Source organism: Aptenodytes forsteri, unplaced genomic scaffold (assembly GCF_000699145.1).
Source record: "Aptenodytes forsteri isolate BGI_AS27 unplaced genomic scaffold, ASM69914v1 Scaffold119, whole genome shotgun sequence".
In the NCBI taxonomy this organism is placed as follows: Eukaryota; Metazoa; Chordata; class Aves; order Sphenisciformes; family Spheniscidae; genus Aptenodytes; species Aptenodytes forsteri.
This window is the reverse complement of record NW_008796165.1, coordinates 8,071,285-8,091,353: the sequence shown is the minus strand read 5'-3', so window position 1 is coordinate 8,091,353 and position 20,069 is coordinate 8,071,285. Positions and strand designations below refer to the sequence as shown.

The 20,069-nt window shown below is 37.0% G+C and overlaps 1 protein-coding gene across 2 annotated transcripts in view; it reads left to right on the top strand.

Annotated features, from left to right (window-relative positions):
• FAF1 (Fas associated factor 1) overlaps positions 1 to 20,069 on the top strand; it is a 175,700-nt gene that overhangs the window by 125,588 nt on the left and 30,043 nt on the right. For both annotated transcript variants that reach the window (XM_009287352.2, XM_009287351.2), the window contains exons 13-15: positions 951 to 1,105; positions 15,315 to 15,451; positions 18,038 to 18,126. In XM_009287352.2, the coding sequence (XP_009285627.1) occupies positions 951 to 1,105; positions 15,315 to 15,451; positions 18,038 to 18,126 (381 nt within the window). The remainder of the gene's footprint in view (positions 1 to 950; positions 1,106 to 15,314; positions 15,452 to 18,037; positions 18,127 to 20,069) is intronic.

The window sequence follows — 20,069 nt, the reverse complement described above, 5'->3', positions numbered from 1 at the left end:
CATGGGGACGCAGCACAGCTCTATGCTGCTGGCAGTGAAGCTCAAATATTACTTGATAGGGTTTCAGACAAACATGGCACAGAATATTTTGTTTCAAGAGGCCACGAACACCATCCTCAACATCTAGTCTTCGCTAACGTTGTAACTACGATGAGATACATCAGCGCTCACAAACTCAATGTGGGATTTGATCCATGTCTCCCATACCGCTTCCCTTGCGTCTTACACATTCGCAGTGCTGGGGCGGCTACCTTGTTCCTCAGCTCCATGAGAGATGTAGCCAGCTGGGCTGACACATGGCCTTTTGACAGGCCACATCATCAACTTACGAAGCAGGTGAGAGGCTGATGTGCTGTGGGCCTCCCCACATCATACGGCTGGATGGAGAGCTGCCAAAACATCCAGCATGTAACGTCGCAGGCTTTGGGACTGTAGGCAGCTGAACTGTTACTTACTAATTTTCCTCTTTATTTGGCTACAGGTGGGGTGATAACAGTACACTGTCATTTTTTCAGGTTGTTTATAGTTGTTTTGTATCGTAGATGCTGTTGTACCAAGAGGTGTGTTCCTTGCTCAGGGAATTGTTCCAAATGTTATCTTTATTGGGCAGCAAGCCAAAAAAGTTCACTCATTTGTTAAGCTAAGTCTGTTAGTAAGGTTTTTGGTTTTCATTCAAATGTTCTTACTTTCATGCTCTAAGCATATAATATATTGTGTTTTGGTACCCGAAATAAAATATTAGGAAGCATTGAGAATATTTACAGATTTGGAGGGATGGACCATTTGACCTGAAATCTACTGGGTTTTTTTTCCCTGTGTGTGCACGTTGTGATACTCAGCACCCTTGATAAACACCGTAGGGCATACTAACACACAAATCTGCAGCAGTAATTTCAAATTACTAACCAGTCTGAGGAAGTTTTCACTGATCTTTTCTCATGTCTTTTCAGAGAAAGCTTCTTGCTATCTACCTCCACCATGATGAAAGTGTACTAACCAATGTCTTCTGCTCACAAATGCTCTGTGCTGAATCTATTGTCTCCTATCTGAGTCAGAACTTCATAACCTGGGCATGGGACATGACAAAAGAAGCAAACAGAGCAAGGTAAGACTCTTTGGACTGTGAGTGGAGCAGCTTTTCTCTCAAGGAAGACCCTTATCTCTGTGTCATCTCTGTGTATCAAATCTTTTGTTGCTTGATATTTATTTGAACTAAAAACTTCATGCTCGTTCTTAGCTGATCAATGAAGCTGTCCTGGCTGACGCTCACTGGGAATTGGACCCTCCTTGTTTTCATTCCAAAGTGACTTCTTATTCCTGTGTTGAACAAAATAGTTAAAGAAATTACTGCAGCAGTAATTTCAAATTACTAACCAGTCTGAGGAAGTTTTCACTGATCTTTTCTCATGTCTTTTCAGAGAAAGCTTCTTGCTATCTACCTCCACCATGATGAAAGTGTACTAACCAATGTCTTCTGCTCACAAATGCTCTGTGCTGAATCTATTGTCTCCTATCTGAGTCAGAACTTAACAACCTGGGCATGGGACATGACAAAAGAAGCCAGAGCAAGGTAAGACTCTTTGGACTGTGAGTGGAGCAGCTTTTCTCAAGGAAAAGACCCTTATCTCTGTGTCATCTCTGTGTATCAAATCTTTTGTTGCTTGATATTTATTTGAACTAAAAACTTCATGCTCGTTCTTAGCTGATCAATGAAGCTGTCCTGGCTGACGCTCACTGGGAATTGGACCCTCCTTGTTTTCATTCCAAATTTAAAAAAATTACTACTTCTTCTTTTTTTTTTTTTTTTTTTTTAAGTTTATTTTGCAAACATAGTTCTAGGAACGTGTCTTCACGGTTTTGCCCTGCAGTGCCATGATATTATGTGACACGAATTCTATGTATGTAGGTGAAACTGCATTAGAAACGTCTGGGATAACAACTACTGTTGTTAAATGAAAATCTTATTAAAACAATAACATTCATGTGATAAATTTATATTAAAAACAGATTATGCAAAAAAATAGAAGCTTGCAATTCATATGAACTTTTTTGAACTACAAGTTTCTTACAGAACACTCCTTTGGTAATGTTCAGATATTTTGATAGGTTTTAATATAATAAAAGCGTCTGCTTGTCAGGATAATGTCTTGAGTATATTAATATAATGAGTGTTATTCCAACTTGTTTTTTTTAAATAAAAAAAAAGCGACTGCTTGTCAGGATAATGTCTTGAGTATATTAATATAATGAGTGTTATTCCAACTTTTGAACAAAAGATGCAACAGTAATTTAGTCTGGGATAAGGTTGCTGCTTTTTTTACACAATTCCATTGGTTATTGAACAATCAGAAGTACATATTTATGTTTCTTTCCCGTTTGGATTGCTAGAAATTTGGTATCTTTATAAAGCATTCATACATTCCTGTTCTTAAATACGTAAATTATAGTTAATATTTCTTTACTGAAAGTGGGCGTGGAGAACAGAACAATCTCTTTTTTTTTACTGCACTTTTAAAACGACACTTGTGTTTCACAGGAATTCCTCATTCGACCTTCTGCATTTCGTCTTTGGATGGATCAGCAGCTACGTTCCTAGTTTAAATTATTCTAGGGAAGAGTTAAAGATTATGGAAAAAAGCAGTTGCAAAAACAGATAAAAAGATTTTAGAAAAAAGAGGGAGGGGGAAAGAGAAACATCTAGGTTCTTTCATGGGACCAAATACATAGACTGGAAAGTTGCTTAAGTCTTTTGGTATTGCCATTCATGGGCAGTAAGGAGCCTCCTCCTTTTCTTTTATCCCACAAGTTGGTAGAAGGAAACACTATTTCTAAACCATCTGTAGTGGCTAAGTTCAGTTGACTACCTGCTGTTCTATTGTTCACTTTTCTATTTAATTCTCTAGTTTCTTTTATTTTACAATGACAAAAAATTGCAGTGTAGTTTCTTTTGAAAAACTGTGTTTGAGGGGTTTTTTTATGACTGACGATCAACAGCCATGTAATTGCTTTGTTGTGTTTTACTAAAGAAATCTATTAAGTAGCACAACTTTGATACACTAGTAATAGGAGTTTGCAGGTTACAGAGACACCTGTGGTGACCAAAGCGACAGAAGCTGCTTATTAGAAAGAGCCTGTACAGCTGTGTCCTATTAACTCCTTATGACACTGCTTAAAACACAAAATAAAGGGCTTGTTTAAGGCTTTATAGCTATTCTCAATGAACCTAGTCACCGATTGTGCAGTACGATAGGGTTTTAAGCCTTCATTTTTTGCTTTCTATTAACAACAACAAAGAAACTGTCATATTAACAGTGAGGTCAAAAAATAGTAAGGGGTAAACAAGGCATGCTGGCTCGAATTAGAATAATTTCTCGGTTGTGTTTAGTGTCACATCCTGCTCCTTAGACTGTGATTTCTTCAGAGGGGGCATGATGCTTCCTTCTCCCTTTGGAAAGTGCCAATGCACTGTGGGCATTCCCATAAATAAATACTCAGTACCTCTGTTTAATTACTTCCCTTTGTTATGTGACACGACGACAGTGGTCTTGGAGCCTATTCTGTTCTGTATCCCTATGAATACAGTTGCGCATAGCTTTTTATTTGAATGGTGAGAAGACAACGGCAACAACAGAAGGAACCGCTTTTTGCATGCTGGTGTAGCCCAAGAGCGACTTATTTGTGCTGTTACAGTTGCATTAGTGGAAAAGCCAGGGTGAGAAGGCAGAGGAATCAGGCCCACTTTACAGCAATCAATAGGGACACCTCAATGTCAGTAGTAAAAGACAGGTTTTCAGTACTGTAGCATGGCATGAATAAATTCAAACAGATATAAATACTTTCCTCATATAAGCCAAAAAATCCTGAATATTCTGATTTTTTTTCTCGCTCTTTGCTGTCCTCTTTCTGACATCTATGAATGTCATTCTGTTCCAAAAACAGTCTTAATATAGTAGTTTCCATTTTTCTCATTAATGAAATGGGGGTCCATCCTGAACACTGTAGAACAAAAACAGCTCCAAAATCTTGTCTTTTTTTCCCGATTTTTAATATGTTTCTTGGCTGACACTGATGTAGGGACATGCTTTGAATCCTGCATTACTGTACACCAGCACTTTTCAGCTGGAATCTCTCAATCTTGTTCTTCAACACCCATTGCAACAGAGTGAAGAGAGTTCTGTAGGTAGGACTAGCAGTAAAACGCTGTGTGCAAGCGCCAGGGTAACTGGAATATTCTGATTTTTTTCTCGCTCTTTGCTGTCCTCTTTCTGACATCTATGGATGTCATTCTGTTCCAAAAACAGTCTTAATATAGTAGTTTCCATTTTTCTCATTAATGAAATGGGGGTCCATCCTGAACACTGTAGAACAAAAACAGCTCCAAAATCTTGTCTTTTTTTCCCGATTTTTAATATGTTTCTTGGCTGACACTGATGTAGGGACATGCTTTGAATCCTGCATTACTGTACACCAGCACTTTTCAGCTGGAATCTCTCAATCTTGTTCTTCAACACCCATTGCAACAGAGTGAAGAGAGTTCTGTAGGTAGGACTAGCAGTAAAACGCTGTGTGCAAGCGCCAGGGTAACTGTTAGCAGTAGTGCAAGAGCATAAGCATTATGACTTTGGGAGTCAGATTTTTAAAAATTTCTAACTACAGCCACCCAGGACCGTTACTTTGTCAAACTGAAGGAGAACTCTAGTTAATACAGTTAAGAGGATGTTTTGTTTCGGCTTCCACAGCTTTTTAATTGCCTCTGACATAAGGTTTGCAGAAAAGGGAGCAATTGCTTTGGGTAAGTGCTGCAAATTATGAATCTTTTCATTACTAGAATAAAGAAATCATAATAAAAGGCACAAAATAATGTGATAAAATAATTAGCCTTCATTTAGGAAAATAACGTGGTGTTTTTATAATACTGTTAAAGAATCTATGTGAAAGCTTTATCACCTATAGTTTAGACTTTAGTTTAGTGAGCAGCTGTTTGGAATATTCTTGTAATTTATGTTGTCCATGGTCAAAGGAGGAAAAAAAATCCACAAAGCTACAGGTATATCTTTTACTTTCTTGTTGTATTTCACTCAATTTGGGGTGAATCATGAGCTTAAAAGTCACTGTTTCCTTTCCATTGCTTGCTATGGAGATTTGCTACCACGCCACTCCAAACAGCAGAAATACGCTTACAGGAGGTGTCAGGGCAGTAGTAGTGGTGTTTGACAGCAGTGGTGTGGACAATTCTGGCCCTACCTTTTGGTCTGAGCATGCGGCTGCAGCAGCTCACCAGCTGTGTTGGGCCATCACACGGGCTAAGCGATTCCTCAGGTTTCCAGAGAGGTTATGGGATAGATAAGCAGGAGAGCCAGACATGAGCAGCTATAGTTCTGGCATTTTCTGACTTCAAAGAGTTGACTAAATACCATTATTCTAATATAATTATGTGCGTGTGTATGGGAGGTGTATATATATGTGTGTGTATATATGTATTCAAGCACATGCCTAATTATTTTTGTTAATTCATTAATATACATTAATATAATATATTTGTATCCAGGACAGATATATAGTGAATATATATACATACATACATACCTACATATGCACACATAGCCTTATGTTTGTACACACAGCATTTACAAACATAGATTATGCATAATATTAACAGATTTCCAATGTACCTAATGTTTGCCAAGCAAAGCAATGCCAAAACCATAAAACAGTGACTCAAATGTCTGTAGCAGCTTTTTAGCTGTTGATACAGTTGCCCTTCGGCGCTGTATTTCAAGGTGTTGCCAACTTTTCTCAGCTCTGATGACAGGTACTTGTTAGTTTTAATGTTCAAATGATAGTTTTTCACTTTGCTTAAGCTTAGGAAAGAGTTAATTGACTAAAGCGCTTCTCAGCAGCAGGTTGTCTTCACCTGCAATTTCTGTCATCAAGTAATTAGCCATATTCACAGTTGCTGACCCTTAATACTAACCTACTGAATGATGCATGCCTGGATGAAGACCAGTTGACCATATTACGCCAGGTCCCCAATCCTATTTGATCCTTCAGCAAATATATTGCAGGGTGTGGGGTCTGTGAGAGCTGGACTCGGTGAGTTAATTTCTCACCGCTTCTTCAGGAGTGACCGTAGATTCTGTATATGTTGCTTGCAAAACTGTTGGACGTGTTCTTTAGGCACTAAATCCTTAACAGGTTTCACAGAACAGTGTGAAAACCTCTTCTATTTTATTTTGCAATATTTTATTTAATTTACTTTAATAGCAATACAGTGCCAGTCAATAAAAACAGGTCAAAAGTCTAATTAATGTTTTAAAAATAAAGGTTCTCAAACACCAGGCGAGTTTGTCATTTTCTGTATGGTTTGTTTTGAGGAGGAAGAGGAAAGAAGGTGAGGAGGGAACCCTTCTGTTCCATGATTACATCCCACCCGCTCATTTTCTCCTTTTCTCCTTTGCTTTTGATTTTAGCGGCGGTCTTAACAGAATGTCAAGATCAATTTGCAGCATGGTTTAACTCAAGGTTTGCATTCTGCCAGCAGCGATTGTCCTAACGAACAATGCCGTGTGTTCTTGTAACTTCAGAAGCTTTTAGAAGGCTCATGGCAAGGGCAGCATCTAATGACTTTATTAGTGTAGGGTTTCAAAATGGGCTCAGTAATTGTTCACATCTCTTTGTCATCTAGTCATAATTACTGCATAGTATTGTTCGGGGTTGCACTTGTGAATAGTTTCCTAATAGCACTGAAATGAAGAAAAAAGGAAAAGGATAAAAGGTGATTGTCTCTTTAGATGGAGAACAAAACGGCCTGTATATAGATGATGGTTAAACTGTTTATTATACACCCACCAGAAAAGGTAAACTATCCCTGCTTAAATATTTATATACTTCAAGGTAATTTCATGTTAGTAGTCTAAAAATGTCCAAATTTGGAAAACTAAAAACCAGCAGAGAATGCATTTTAATCTGATCGTGATTAGTAGACATGGATGTCTCCATAATATTCAACTATAAATAGAAAGTAGTCTCTCTGTTGATGTGATTAAGGTTTTCAGTGCATCATTTTTATATGCCTATAGCAATGCTTTAAGGTCATCTGAAAAAAAAATTATTAAAACCACAGGAATTAACTAGACTGATATATTTGTAAGCATATATTTTAAGTCCCCGCTGTAAAACCAAATCCTAAAGCAAGTTCTATCCCACTGTACTCAAACTACAGCGTAGTTTATTAAGCTTGTTGAACAGAAAAGGTGAAAGAATAAAACTCTCTAGTGTCCTGTGCAAAAGAGGTGAAGGCAGAAGCACAGGTAGTCAAGACAGTCTTGTTGGGCTGCTTTGAGGAAGGAGAAAGAAGTCATTCACAGGTCCATCTAAATACAGACGTCCACAACTGTGCCAGTGAAGTCTAATGCCAGATGGAATTTAAGCTGTAGAGAAATTCAGATGCATCTATGCATCGAAGTCAACCTTCAGAAGAAATCATTGAGCTGGCAGAGTCAGAATCGTTTGTACCAAAATGCAGCTGAAAGACATGAATGAATCTCTTTGGTATTGCCGGGTGCCCGATCGGGACAAAGCTCTTTGCAGAAGTGCAGGTGCCCATCCTCTTCCTTTAGGTTAGGATGACTCTGCTTCGACCTCTCTGCTCTCCTTTTTGTCACCATTCTGACTGACTGTGGGTCTCAGAGGGCTGCAAATAACAGTGTTCAGTCCATGCTTGGCCAGAAGGTTCAACTGCACCTGCATCATTCCTGACCGATGGTTCTCTGATCTAATCTTTGGTGTGAGGGAGGTTTCTCAGCATTTCTCCATAATCAGTTCCAGTACTTGACTTTCACTGCCTTTAGGCAGTTCACACTAATATTTAACTGAAGTTTCTCTTGCAGCAATCAATGACAATTATATCTTGGTCCACTCAGTAGACAATAAGGTATTGTCTTCTTTTCGGCTGTTGTGTTCTTTGGACTTAAATGGTGCTATTTTTAACTCCTATTTTCTTAGATTAAGCAACCATGATTCCTTCAGCCTTTCCTTGTAGCTTGTCCTTTTGTAGATATTCGTTATTGCAACCCTCATGTCGTCCTTCTGTAATTGGTCCACACCTTTACTGATGCACTGTGCCTAAAACTGCCTTCTCAGTGCTAAATACAGAAAGAGGATTACTTCGTGTTGTACAAACCATGCTTCTGTTTACTCACCCCAATATGATGCTTGTCTTCTTCACATCATGACTTTTCTTCTTCCCTTACTGCTTGATTCTTATTCTGTATTTGTGCAATTGTTCCTCCTACTCGGAGACTTTCATTGACCTTGTTGAATTGCATTTTCCTTGTCAGGATGTTTCTCTGATTTGTGAAGATTAATCTGAATTCTTTTACTGACTTCCAATGTGCTTGTAGCTTCTCCCACTTTACTAACATCTGTAAAGTAACTAAACATACTCTCTGTTCTTATCTAGGTTATTATTAAATCCACCTGTAGCAAGCCTTGGATATTCCTTAGCAAATCATATATTACATGCCTTTCTAATATGATAGGCAATAATCAAAGCTACCACTGATATGCAAGCACATCTTGTGTTTTCCATTTTTAGTATAGCATTTTAGCAAGGGGTCCAGGTATATTTTGTTTACACTTTTACCAATGATTTTGTCTGGTGTCCAGTGGTATCTGAAAGATGAATTAATGAGTTTCTAGAGGGATGTGTTTTAGACTAAATGGGGTTATACAGTATTTACCTAATCTGTTTGAACCTTGCAGGATGAAATAAGATCTTCCATGTTTTATGAAGAGATAGATAACCCACTCAGCTAGGCTTTACTCTCACAAAAAGAAAAAGTGGATAAAATCATGCTTTTTACATCTGAATCCCTGGATATTTAGCGTGTGGATACTAAAGAGGATATCCACATCATCAGATTCAGGCTGCTTTATACATCTTTAAACCATACCTTGTATCTGTTGCTCGTTCCCCCTTGTGTTTGAGTCAACAGTTATGACCCTACCAGTGTGGGTAAGACAATAAGTCTGTATTAGGGAGACTGGATTCCATTTCATGACCTCAGCTTTTACTTTTTTTAAAAATGTAAATACCTAATAGAAAAATGTTATTTTTACATTAACATTTTAATGAGTCTTATGTTGACTTTGCACAGTATAAAATTATTATTAAAATAATCAGAAATCTTGCATATTTAATATTCATCATTGTTTTCTTCATGCTCAAGAAAGAAGTTAAATTTTTTTCACAGCCATTTCTGAAGTTTGAAAGTTTCTCAAAGTAAGGTTGGCCTTGGGAAGTATCTGGCCATAAATAAATCACACTTTTTTGGCCCAAAACCATCCCACTTATGGACTGAACACCAGTTCAGAGTGAAATGGATTAGATATTTTAGAAGAGGTTATCAGATTTTGTCCTGCTGCTGCTTTTTGAGCAGGACTTAAGGCTGAGATGATATAGCAAAAAGCATCTACAGTGCAGTCTTTCTGTTAAAAAGTCCTTTGCAAGAAGCATAGTGGGCACCACGTGCCAAAGGGCCTCATTTCAGGAAGAACTTTTCCAAAGTTTTCCCACCAGTATGTAAAAATTAAAAGTAACTACAGAAATATTGATATGAGTAAGACTGTAACAAATAACCAGATCTCTGTTATTTATGTTGGTACAGAAAATAAGGAAAAATTGATCTAAATTCCTATGCAGTTTTTTATATTTATTTTAATACATTTTTTTATCCATACATTTGAGAGCAGAGTTCCCTCTGTATGGAAGAGAATTTGCCCTTTAATGCACTAGACAGATTTGCTAATACAATTATTAATTAACCTTAAGGTGCTGGGGAGAGTTTAAGAAAAGCAAAAGCAAAGGAGAGCTTTCAATTTTTGTTTGAACATACAAAAAACATTCAAAATGTAGCATCAGTTGTCCCTCTTTGCACATTCCAGGAGTACACTACAATGCACCATATGCAGCTTGCTCTGCATTAGTTTCCTTCTGCAGGTTTACTTGATTAACAAAAAAGAGCTAGAATTAGCATTTTAGGTTTAGTTACTCTTTCTGCAACTATACTATGCCATGACTGCTTGACATTTTTATTTTATTCATAATGTCTTGAGAAGATAGATTAATTTTGGGAGGTATGCAGAGCTATTCATCCTATCAAACTGTATCATCAGTTTGATTCCAGTAGGTAACTGAAAATTGATACTACAATGGAGGGCAGGCATTGAGTAATTAATACTTGGTTTCGGTAATGACTGGTAGGTGGTGTCCATGTCTTTCAAAGCTGTGCCACTTGCCACTTTTCTGAGTGGAAAGAGAAAGGAGACTGAATTCCTCTGCTCTTTTAGAGTCCTTCCGCTGGATCAAGGCCAAAGGCAGCAGGCAGCAGTGCTGCGTTGCACTGTGATTTTAATGGAAATGCAGAGGACTCTTACTGCTCGGAATCATTAGTTCTTTGCTAAGTTCTTCCTTTAATTCCTCTTCAGTTCTTCAATTCTTTGTAACTTCTTCCTCTACTAGGTAAGAGTAGGAATCACTTTGAACCAGTTCACATTGGAAAATACAACGTGACAGTTTGGGAACCAACGAATGCCTCTGCCTTGTGCCCCCTTTAGGGACTGGACACCAGAGATGCTCTTAGCTTACTAAATTGTTTAAATTGAAATATTAAAGGAATGTTTATGTTTTTCTGAAGTATTTAGCATCGTAGCTTTTTTGTTTGTTTGTTCATATTCATGGTGTGGTAAGGAGGGATCTTGCATAATCACGGATCCAAACTTGGCTGCAGTAGATCCTGTCCATATGAATAACAAAAATGTGGAACAACATAATACATGAGCAGGAGATACATAAAGAAACAATGAGATAATAGCAGTCATTGTAATGATGAAACACCTCCCATTGGGAACAGCTGCCATCTCCCACCTAGGGGTTGGCTTTCTCCTTTGGGCTCCCCCCCTCCAAAGGCAATACATATTTTGTGGTGTAAATAGGTATCGTATAGATCAAAAGCTTTCCAGAGATAAAAAAATATCGAGCTCCGAGATCAACGCTTTTGATGATCAGCACTTCAGCCAGAGGTGGCCAATTTTGTTGTTAAAAATTAAAAGCTGCACGTTCTCACGAAAACATATTCTTGCTAAACCCCAGCATTTACAAAGTTCTACATAGTGTATCTGAGATCAGGACCTATGGTAGACCACAGACTTAAGTTGTAATAAGTATTCCCTTTGGTTTTGAGACTCAGTAATATTTTAAACTTTTTTCAGTAGATTTTTAAAGCTGTTGTTTTTTCATAATTGCCTTCTAGGAGCTTTTTTTAAGTAAAATTACATTTTATCATAAAACTACAAAAAAGTTATGCTAGGAGTGTATTTTAATATAATATGTCACATATTATCTGGTAGGGAATGATAACATGCTTCTCTGGGAAACTAATGTGCTGCAAACATAACTCTTTGCACAGGTTATCTCAGAGTGCACGTGGAGGGATAACTGCTGTGCAGTGATCAGCAACCACCCAAATTAACATCTTCATTTCACCAGAATAGTTTTTCCTGTGTGCTGCTTTTAACTAAGGAGTGAACTATGTCTAAGAATTAATACCTGTTCAATCTACATTTAAAAAATTAAAGATAAGTTTGTAATTTTTTTAGGGTTTGTTTCTGTATTTGTCAAGCCATGGTCAGTATCCATGTTTATTCTGTAGCTTTAATAACTGCTGGTTTCATTGCTAGCAAGTCATGAAAGAAGTAAAGAAACGATGCTGTCTGCCAAAACTCTTACTTCTCTTGATGAACTTTATTCATGTAACTTTCGAGATTTTTTTTTTAATGGATTTTTCTTTCATAAAATGCTTTTTTGCCTTTCTCATACTTCTCCCTCCTTGAATATTTTTGTAATTTAAAAATAAAAGGACTAGTAGGGTGCCATTTGCCCTCCCTTTCTGGCAGTGTTCCTATATTTCCACTTTTGGTTGGAGATCACAGTAATCCAGCGTGTTGTGGAAAACAGTTCTCCCTGGAGGGACATCTGGCTCTTTGATGCACTCCACAGGCAGTTCTCTTGGCAGCTCTGGAGATGCCACTGAAAGATCTGGCACACTTCTGTTTAGATGAAAGTAAGAAAATCCCTTGTTAGTGATGCACAGAGTAAGATACTGGTTATTGCACCGAATTGTTTTGGTCCTACTCACATACTTCTGACAGTAAACATTAGCACAGAGGAGATTTTTTTTTTTTTGCTAGATATGAATGTGGAAGAAAGTAAAAAGGTCTGCAAATACAGAATCAGTAAAGGCAGAAAAGGAAAAAAAATGCAAGATTAGTTAAGTAGTTGCAAAATCTATTAAAAGGCATGAGAAAAACTGAACAGGGATCATGAATGAAAATTCAATTCCTACCCATCTAGTAAAATGAAAAGAAGAGGCGCGTTATGAGTAATTGCTGAGCACTTACCACTGACCTGGCGAAGAGCACATGTGTGAGTGAGTAATTGCTGCTGAACAGGAGTTATACGGTGTAGGCATTGGAGATTGCTGCTGCTATTTCTTTATTCAGCGTTGCATCGTTTGACCACCTTCACATTTTTGTTGGCTTTACTACATTTTAGTTCAACAGACAAGTGGGGTCTTACTTGGTTCCAAAAAGCAGGATCCATTTTGATGGATCATGTTAGTGAGAAGAGTTTCTCGTGTGTATTCACTCTGCTCTGAAGATATGCATTGATAACCACCAGCTGGTCATTCATCCTCCACGAACATCCTCATCGCAGCTGCCCATGCTCTAATCTGGACATTCATTATTCAAAGTCAGACGTGCTAGGAAGAAGAGTTGTTTCTCATTCCTCCCCCAAGAAAGACAAAGGCTGCCTGATGGCAGCGGTGGCAAATCTGTGGCATTGGGGTCAGAATTGGTATGTGCTGCTCTTGTAACTGGTATGTGAGCGAGCTGGCTGCTCTCCCTGCGAGCTGAGCAGATTGCAACAGCAGCAGAAGAAGGGAGGAGATTTGAAAGAGCAGGGCAGATGGCACAAGGGGCTTTAAGAAGTGGCCCCAAGAAAAAAACACCACCATGATGGGGAGATACTGGCATCTGGCATCTGTTCTGCTGTTACTCAACCAGGAAAGAATGTGTACCCTTACAACAGCCTGGCACAACATGCCATCTTCTGAAGCCAGGGAACTGAAACCTGTTCCCAGCCTTAATTATAGAGGACCCCGAGGTATCATAGTCTGTTAGGTTCTATGTAGTCAGCCAGAGTTCCATGTATAAAAATTCATCTCCTGGAAAAAAATTATTTGGGAGAACTTTTAATGTGCTGAAATACCTACTTCATTCAGAATTCTCTGCATACAAAATCCATACCTATAAAAGCATATTTTGAGACTGAGTTATGCATTGACTAAATACAGAATTGATTAAAAAAAAAACAAAAACAAAACCAACACCTTTGACTAGTGCAACTAGTATTGTAATAGTCTCTTAGTTTTGTTCCTTCTAGCACTATTCTCTACAGCACTTTTTCACCTCCAGTTAAATATTTTCTTTTCCCATCAAACTTGAGTGCTTTTCTTCCGTGGCATGTTGAAGACTGTTAAACAGTTTTAATACACAAGTTTCAGGAATTCAGTTCAATTGACCCCTGTCTTTGTTACTTTCAGGAGTAAAACCTTGAATTCCCATAAGTCATTTTGCCATGGAAGATCACCACTGACTTCTGTGTGGCCAAGATTTCACTTACGTATTCCCACCTTGAAAAGCAAACATCAAAAAACATTATTTAGCTTACGAGTTTATATGTCCAGACTTCATGGACGCTTTATTTTATCTTACAGATGCTATGTCTCTACGTAGCTATTTCTGATATAGCAGTCTCTATTTGGCGTTTTTGACATTGTCTTTGTGTGTGATCGTTCTGAATTGCAAAAGACAGAGAATCAAGGAGGCAAGGAAAGGTATTTGGCAGTAACATTTATGACTTCGAAATACTCACTAGCTACCCCTGCTCAATGCCTTCTGTCCAACTGTGGCCACAGTTATGCTACAAATTGTCTCTGAGGAGGGTTTTTTTTCATCATTCAGGTGCCTCAAACAAGCCCGATGTTGTACTCATCAAGCTTATCAATTTTTAGCCATTTTATTAGATACAATATGTATCGATTAAAAACATTACAATTTTGAATCTTTTCAGTATCTTTGAGAAGAAATTACTTGGAGCGCTTGACATTTTAATGCAGTTTGTCTTTCCAAATAGATTTGGCTTCTAATGCATGTGACAACAGGACTTTGCTCTTCAGTTAGAGCATACATTTCAGAGTAGTTGTTACCTAAAATATTATCATAAGGCATAAGAAAACACACGATTTAAGTTGCCTTTCATGAACATAATTAAGAATTAATAAGCCTGTACCAGTGGCTATTACTCAGAATTTCCACTGTTTTGCCTTTTCTGACCCGTGTTATTAAAAGTCCATTATTTTTACAGACTTTATTAAATTGGATCTTATTAAAGCATTCTATATTTGCATTTGGTCTTTCATAATTCATTATTATTATGACATTTACTTTTTACCATCAGATCTGAAAACATATCATAAGCTACCCTTTTCTCTTGAAAGAAATGCTAATTTCAAACAGTCCTCTAATGGAAGAGAAAAGCTTTATCGGTTTTTTCATTTATTCAAGATCGTGTTAAGAATACTAATGCTAGACTTCTGTATGCTAATATCCAAGAGCTTTTTTTGGTCAAAAGCTTAGAATTATTGTTTTTAGACCACAATGGTCTAAAAAGTATGTCACTGGCAGGGCACTAGTACAAATGAAAATACAATTCTGAAGTACCACGTTTTAATTCTATGACTGATGAAAACAATTTCTTGATCTTTCATTATTAAATTATGCTTTTGTATGAAATTACACTGTTTTTATACTTTGCCATGTTTACTAGATTATGGCTCTACTTAGTTTCTCTTTAGAAGTTTTTAACAATTGATTTAGCGTGATTATTTAGGGGGGGGTAGTTTTGAATTATAGCCTGCAGAATAGTGTAACAGGAAATGGAATTCTCCATCAAATAAATCACTGTTTTATTACTTGTTTTAATTTAGACAACCTGGGGTCTATCATATATTTGTAAATATTCTCATAATTTAATCGTAAAAAGGGATAAAGAGCTCTAGAATTGAATGCAGGAGCCTAGATGTTAAACAGTAGATAACACTCAGTTAAACTGCTGGATTTAGCATATTTCTTTTTTAAAAACTAACTTCAAAAACACCTCTACAATGTTAACTAATTTTTTTCTCACATAGGTTTCTGACGATGTGCACTAGACACTTCGGGAGTGTTGTAGCCCAAACAATTCGAACTCAGAAGACAGACCAGTTTCCACTTTTCCTTATTATGATGGGAAAACGATCATCTAATGAAGTATTGAATGTAATACAAGGTACTGTTCTCGCTTTATATTGAAAGTATTTCTTATGTGAGTATTGAAACTGTTAGAAGGCATCTTTGCTAACCATTGCTTTTTTGAGATGTTCAGAATATGAATTTATTTCACACAAGAAACTTTCATTTGCCATGGTATAAATAGCTACTATTCATAAATGTGTTAATTAACATAGTAATAGAGATTGAAGTTGCCATGACTGTAGTAGAACCATAGTTTAAGTTTTTTGTTTTTTTTAAAGTAGAAGCCAAATCTCCTAAATAAGGAGCTACACTTAGTTTTCCAAATTTATATCCATATAAATTACTGATTTCCAAAATATTTTGGCTGCACTTTTTGTGTGGTGCCGGAATGCATTTAGTTCTCTGTGTGTAGTTCCTTGTTAACATGTGGACTCCTGTTGCATGTAGTGGGCTAATACTTGAACATGAGTTGCTTTTTCAGACCCACCTGCAGTGTTGAGATCCCAAATTGGATCAGAATTTTAAGTTGCTAATAGAATCTCATATAAGCAAAGCTTTCTGGCTTACGTGAGCAGTTCTTCCTGGCATAACCATTCCACTGATTTCACTGACAGCAACATGACTTAGATGTGGAGTGATGCCCTTTGACTGCTGTTCTGAGTAACTCTTCAAATTAAAATACATCGAAGAATGGCTGCCTCTCATTTCTTCTGCTTTCTCCACAAGTTTGCCTTTATGACACTGTCCCCTCATTTATTTATTGCTTATATCTAATAATCTTTATACGAATCTCCTTATTTTCCTGAGGAAATTCAGCCTCAGGAAATACTGCCTTTTGCAGACAGCATTACTGTTTCTTTCTGCATATGGGATTAATCATTTTCTTGAGGAATCTGCAGTGCTCCTTCCTATGGCCAAAATTGTGAATTTTGCATGGATTTTGTCTCCTTAGTGCGAGGTACAGCACAACACTAATTCACAGTACTTCTGTCACTTAGAAAACTTATTTCATACAAATAACCTTTTAAATAGTTTTTCTTGGTTTTGTAACTCTGCAGTGTAGTTCAGCATGTGTATAACTAAGCACGTGCGTTATCCCACTGAAGTCAGTGGTGCTTACTGGCTTAAATTACTTAACTGTTTTAGCAACTTAGTGACTCAAAGTCGTAACATAATGCACCTTTCTATTATAAAATAATCCAAATTATTTCATTGCATTCATTAAGTTTTAATGATTTTTCAGGTTTTCTGCAAACAGTCTTTTGAACTGAACTAAACTAAACTGATCATCTGTTGCAGCCTTACTTAAATTTATCTTTTAACAAAAATCAAACGTGCTCTGTTTGTTATTTCCCCATGAATTGGGACACTGGTATCTTTTAACAATATGCCCTCAAATGAATGGTAGTCTCTGAAGTCATGTGTGTTATAGCATGTGGAGTAAAATTTTCTGCTAAGGTAGCAAATGCTAGAAATAGGAACAATGAGGGCTTTTCAGGGCTGGGTGAGAAGGCATGTTTACAGAAGAGATACAACAATGTAGAAACTTAAGTCCCAGTGGTGTTTATTGAAATGCGGACCAAGTTTGCTTTCGCTTTTTTTTTTTCCCTGGGGTTGGAAACTATGGGGACAGTTTTATTTTCTTTTGTGGTACTGTGGCTTCTGGTTAGTTTACGCCTTTTAAAATTTTGACCAGCATCACAAATATAAATCTAGTTCTTGTTGCTATTGTTCTGCGAATGTCCAAAGACTGTTTAGGTTGGCAGGTGTTAAGAGTTTATAGTTTTAGACCATTTCTCATGGTCCAAGACCTTTTAACTACTATGACAAGTGGCTCTAATGAGTAGTCTAGTCTTCAGTTTAAGAAGAGAAAACAAAGACTGAGTGCATCTTGGTAGAAAATTAAACTAATCTTTCAGTCTTACTGAAGACTGGAGGCACACTGGTAGAAAAATGTGAGGAGGTATGTATTTTCCTATGTATGTGCTGTATTTCTTGATATATACACAGATGACTTACTTTTCCGCTATTATTAGCTTTACAAGTTTTATCAGAAGTAAATACACTGAAAAGAATATATTATAATACTTGAAGTTTTACTACTAGTTATACCTGAATAAAAATGCGTGCACGCACATCCATTTGGTCACTGTATTCTGGGTTTTTTTAAACCAATCCACTTGGATGCTGCTGCTGCCAACATCCTACCTTTTGTTACATGACTAAGCAATTGCTTCCGTCTCCCTGATTATACCTGGGAATTCTAAAACTGTAAAATCAATTTCATGTCAGGGAACCCCAGATATAGGAAAGGTTATAAACCTTTCCTCTAACGTCAGTGATTAAAAGAAAAAATAGTTATTCCATGCAAGCATAAAAGCAATTGTTCAAATTTGAACCACCTAAAATGTTAGCCTATGATCAACATTTGTAAAAGCAATTTCTAAGTTTCAATAAAAAAGCAAACTAAAAGCATTCTGTTGAGATACTTGCATTTTCTACTGTCTTTTTTTTTGTTTTTTAAAGTCTGGCTATTTCTTACAGATTAATTCTAAAATGTCTTCTTTTTTGTTTAATAACTTTAATGATATGAAGTTCAGCTATCTTCCTTTGTTGCTAGGTAACACAACAGTGGATGAGCTAATGATGAGGCTGATGGCTGCAATGGAGATCTTCAGTGCCCAGCAGCAAGAAGACATAAAGGATGAGGTGAGCGTTGAAAGTTACTGCCGATACCTCCTGGCTTCCACAAATCGCTGGGGATGCAAAATCAACCAGATGTTTCTTTAGCCAATGAAGCTGGGTATGATGTGTTTCAGTGTCTCTTCCATCATCAGAGATTAAAAATTTTAAGTCTCCTTTGTGTATTTATTTGGGTCTCTCAAAAAAACCTCCTCCTTATTGGTTTACTGTCATTTTCAGTTTGTTTCCTTTTTTCGAATATTAGTCATAAGTAACCGTTTACATTTAGAGCTTAATATGCTTAATATGATAGAACTTAATATGCTCATACAAGGAAACGACAATCAGGTTTTCTCCCAATGACCAGCTTCAAGTCATAGGTAGAAAACAAAAACAGATTAGATTGATGTATCTTAAATGTATATGTTTAAAAGGGGATTGAAAAACAACCTTAACCAGAACTACGCCAGTACTGAATCACAATTCAGAAGAATACAGAATGGGTAAGTGATGACAAAACTTTTCAAAAACAGTGTTTCAATTACGCAGAAGTAGACACAGTGAGGTATACAGCTGAGAGATATTTATCTGTTACTCTATAAATTGAGAGTGACATTTTGAAGTAATGAAGTACTTAGTTAGGAATTTATAATAATAGGTGTGTTTCCTTTCAAGATTATTCTTATCCTGTTGTATAGACATTGATTGACAATAATGCTTCACATTTAAATCTTGTATCTCATTAGTACGAGATTTACCGATTACAGTTATAATAATATGAAGGCACGGTATCTGCACAATATCTGTAGTTCATTTTTTCTTCTTTATTTATGCTACCTGTAATTCATTGGTAAAGAAATTGACTTTAATTTTTGTTAATACTGAACACAAATTTTAATATGAGGATTACAACAAAAATCCAAGGCACAATATAATTGAATTTTTTATTGCATTTTAACAGGAATATGTCGGGTATGGAGTTTTTTAATGCTTTAATAAGAAGGTAAAATTCACATCACACATGAGTTCCAAGAAAGGTTCAGAACTGGAAACTATAAAAGCTGATAGAAATGAAGAAAACGGAAAGAAAAGGATACAAGGGCAGAGAGATAAGGGCAAATAAGGGATAGGAGAAGGAACTAGAAGTAGGAGTGATAGGAGTGGAATAGAGAAAGGAACAGGAGACCAGAACAGTTGTCCAGAGCAGGGGAGATTGGTATTTAGGAGAGAAGAAGGTAGGGGCAAGTCAGATAGTGATAAACCTGTCCTAGTGAGTTTGCAACTGAGAAAAATCTGAGTGTAAGGGAGACAAAGCTTAAAGAAAGAGAAGACTCGGTAGCCTTGAGGCCATGATCACAGAACCGGGAATGGGCTTCTGCACCCTGAGCTGCTGTGGGTCCTTCCCTGGATGGCCAAGAACAGTGACAGTCCAGTAATGTGTGTCCACACAGTGGTGATATGGATGTCTCCTGACTTCTTACTCCAGGTGCTCTACTTACTCTTAAGTGTGTAGAGAGAATGGAAAATTAATTTTTATACATTCCTCTAAAAACTTTGGATTGGACTTTGTCCAAGTCTTCTGTAGTCTTTTCTCACATTTCCTTTTGTTTTTCTGTCACTGAGATCACCAGTGACATTTCTTCCCCAACGGGAGTTTTTTCTAACACACTTTGACATTCAGAAAACCAATGGAAAATTTCATAAACTTTGGGGGCAGGTTCCCAGACACTATGGGTTCTATACACAAATAGGATATTTACTTATACCTTGGTTCCACTTGTTACAAGCACACTGAAAAGGTGATCTCGGACACTTTCGCCTTTGAAGCAGGAAGTTTAAAAACAAAAAAATAACCTCGCTTTAGGAAATTATTATTCCAGAGAGGGAGTATTTGACAAGCAGTCTGTACTCAATAGAGGGCTTTAGCCTGAAAAAAAGAAAAAAACTGTCTTTTTGTGGTTTGCTACATA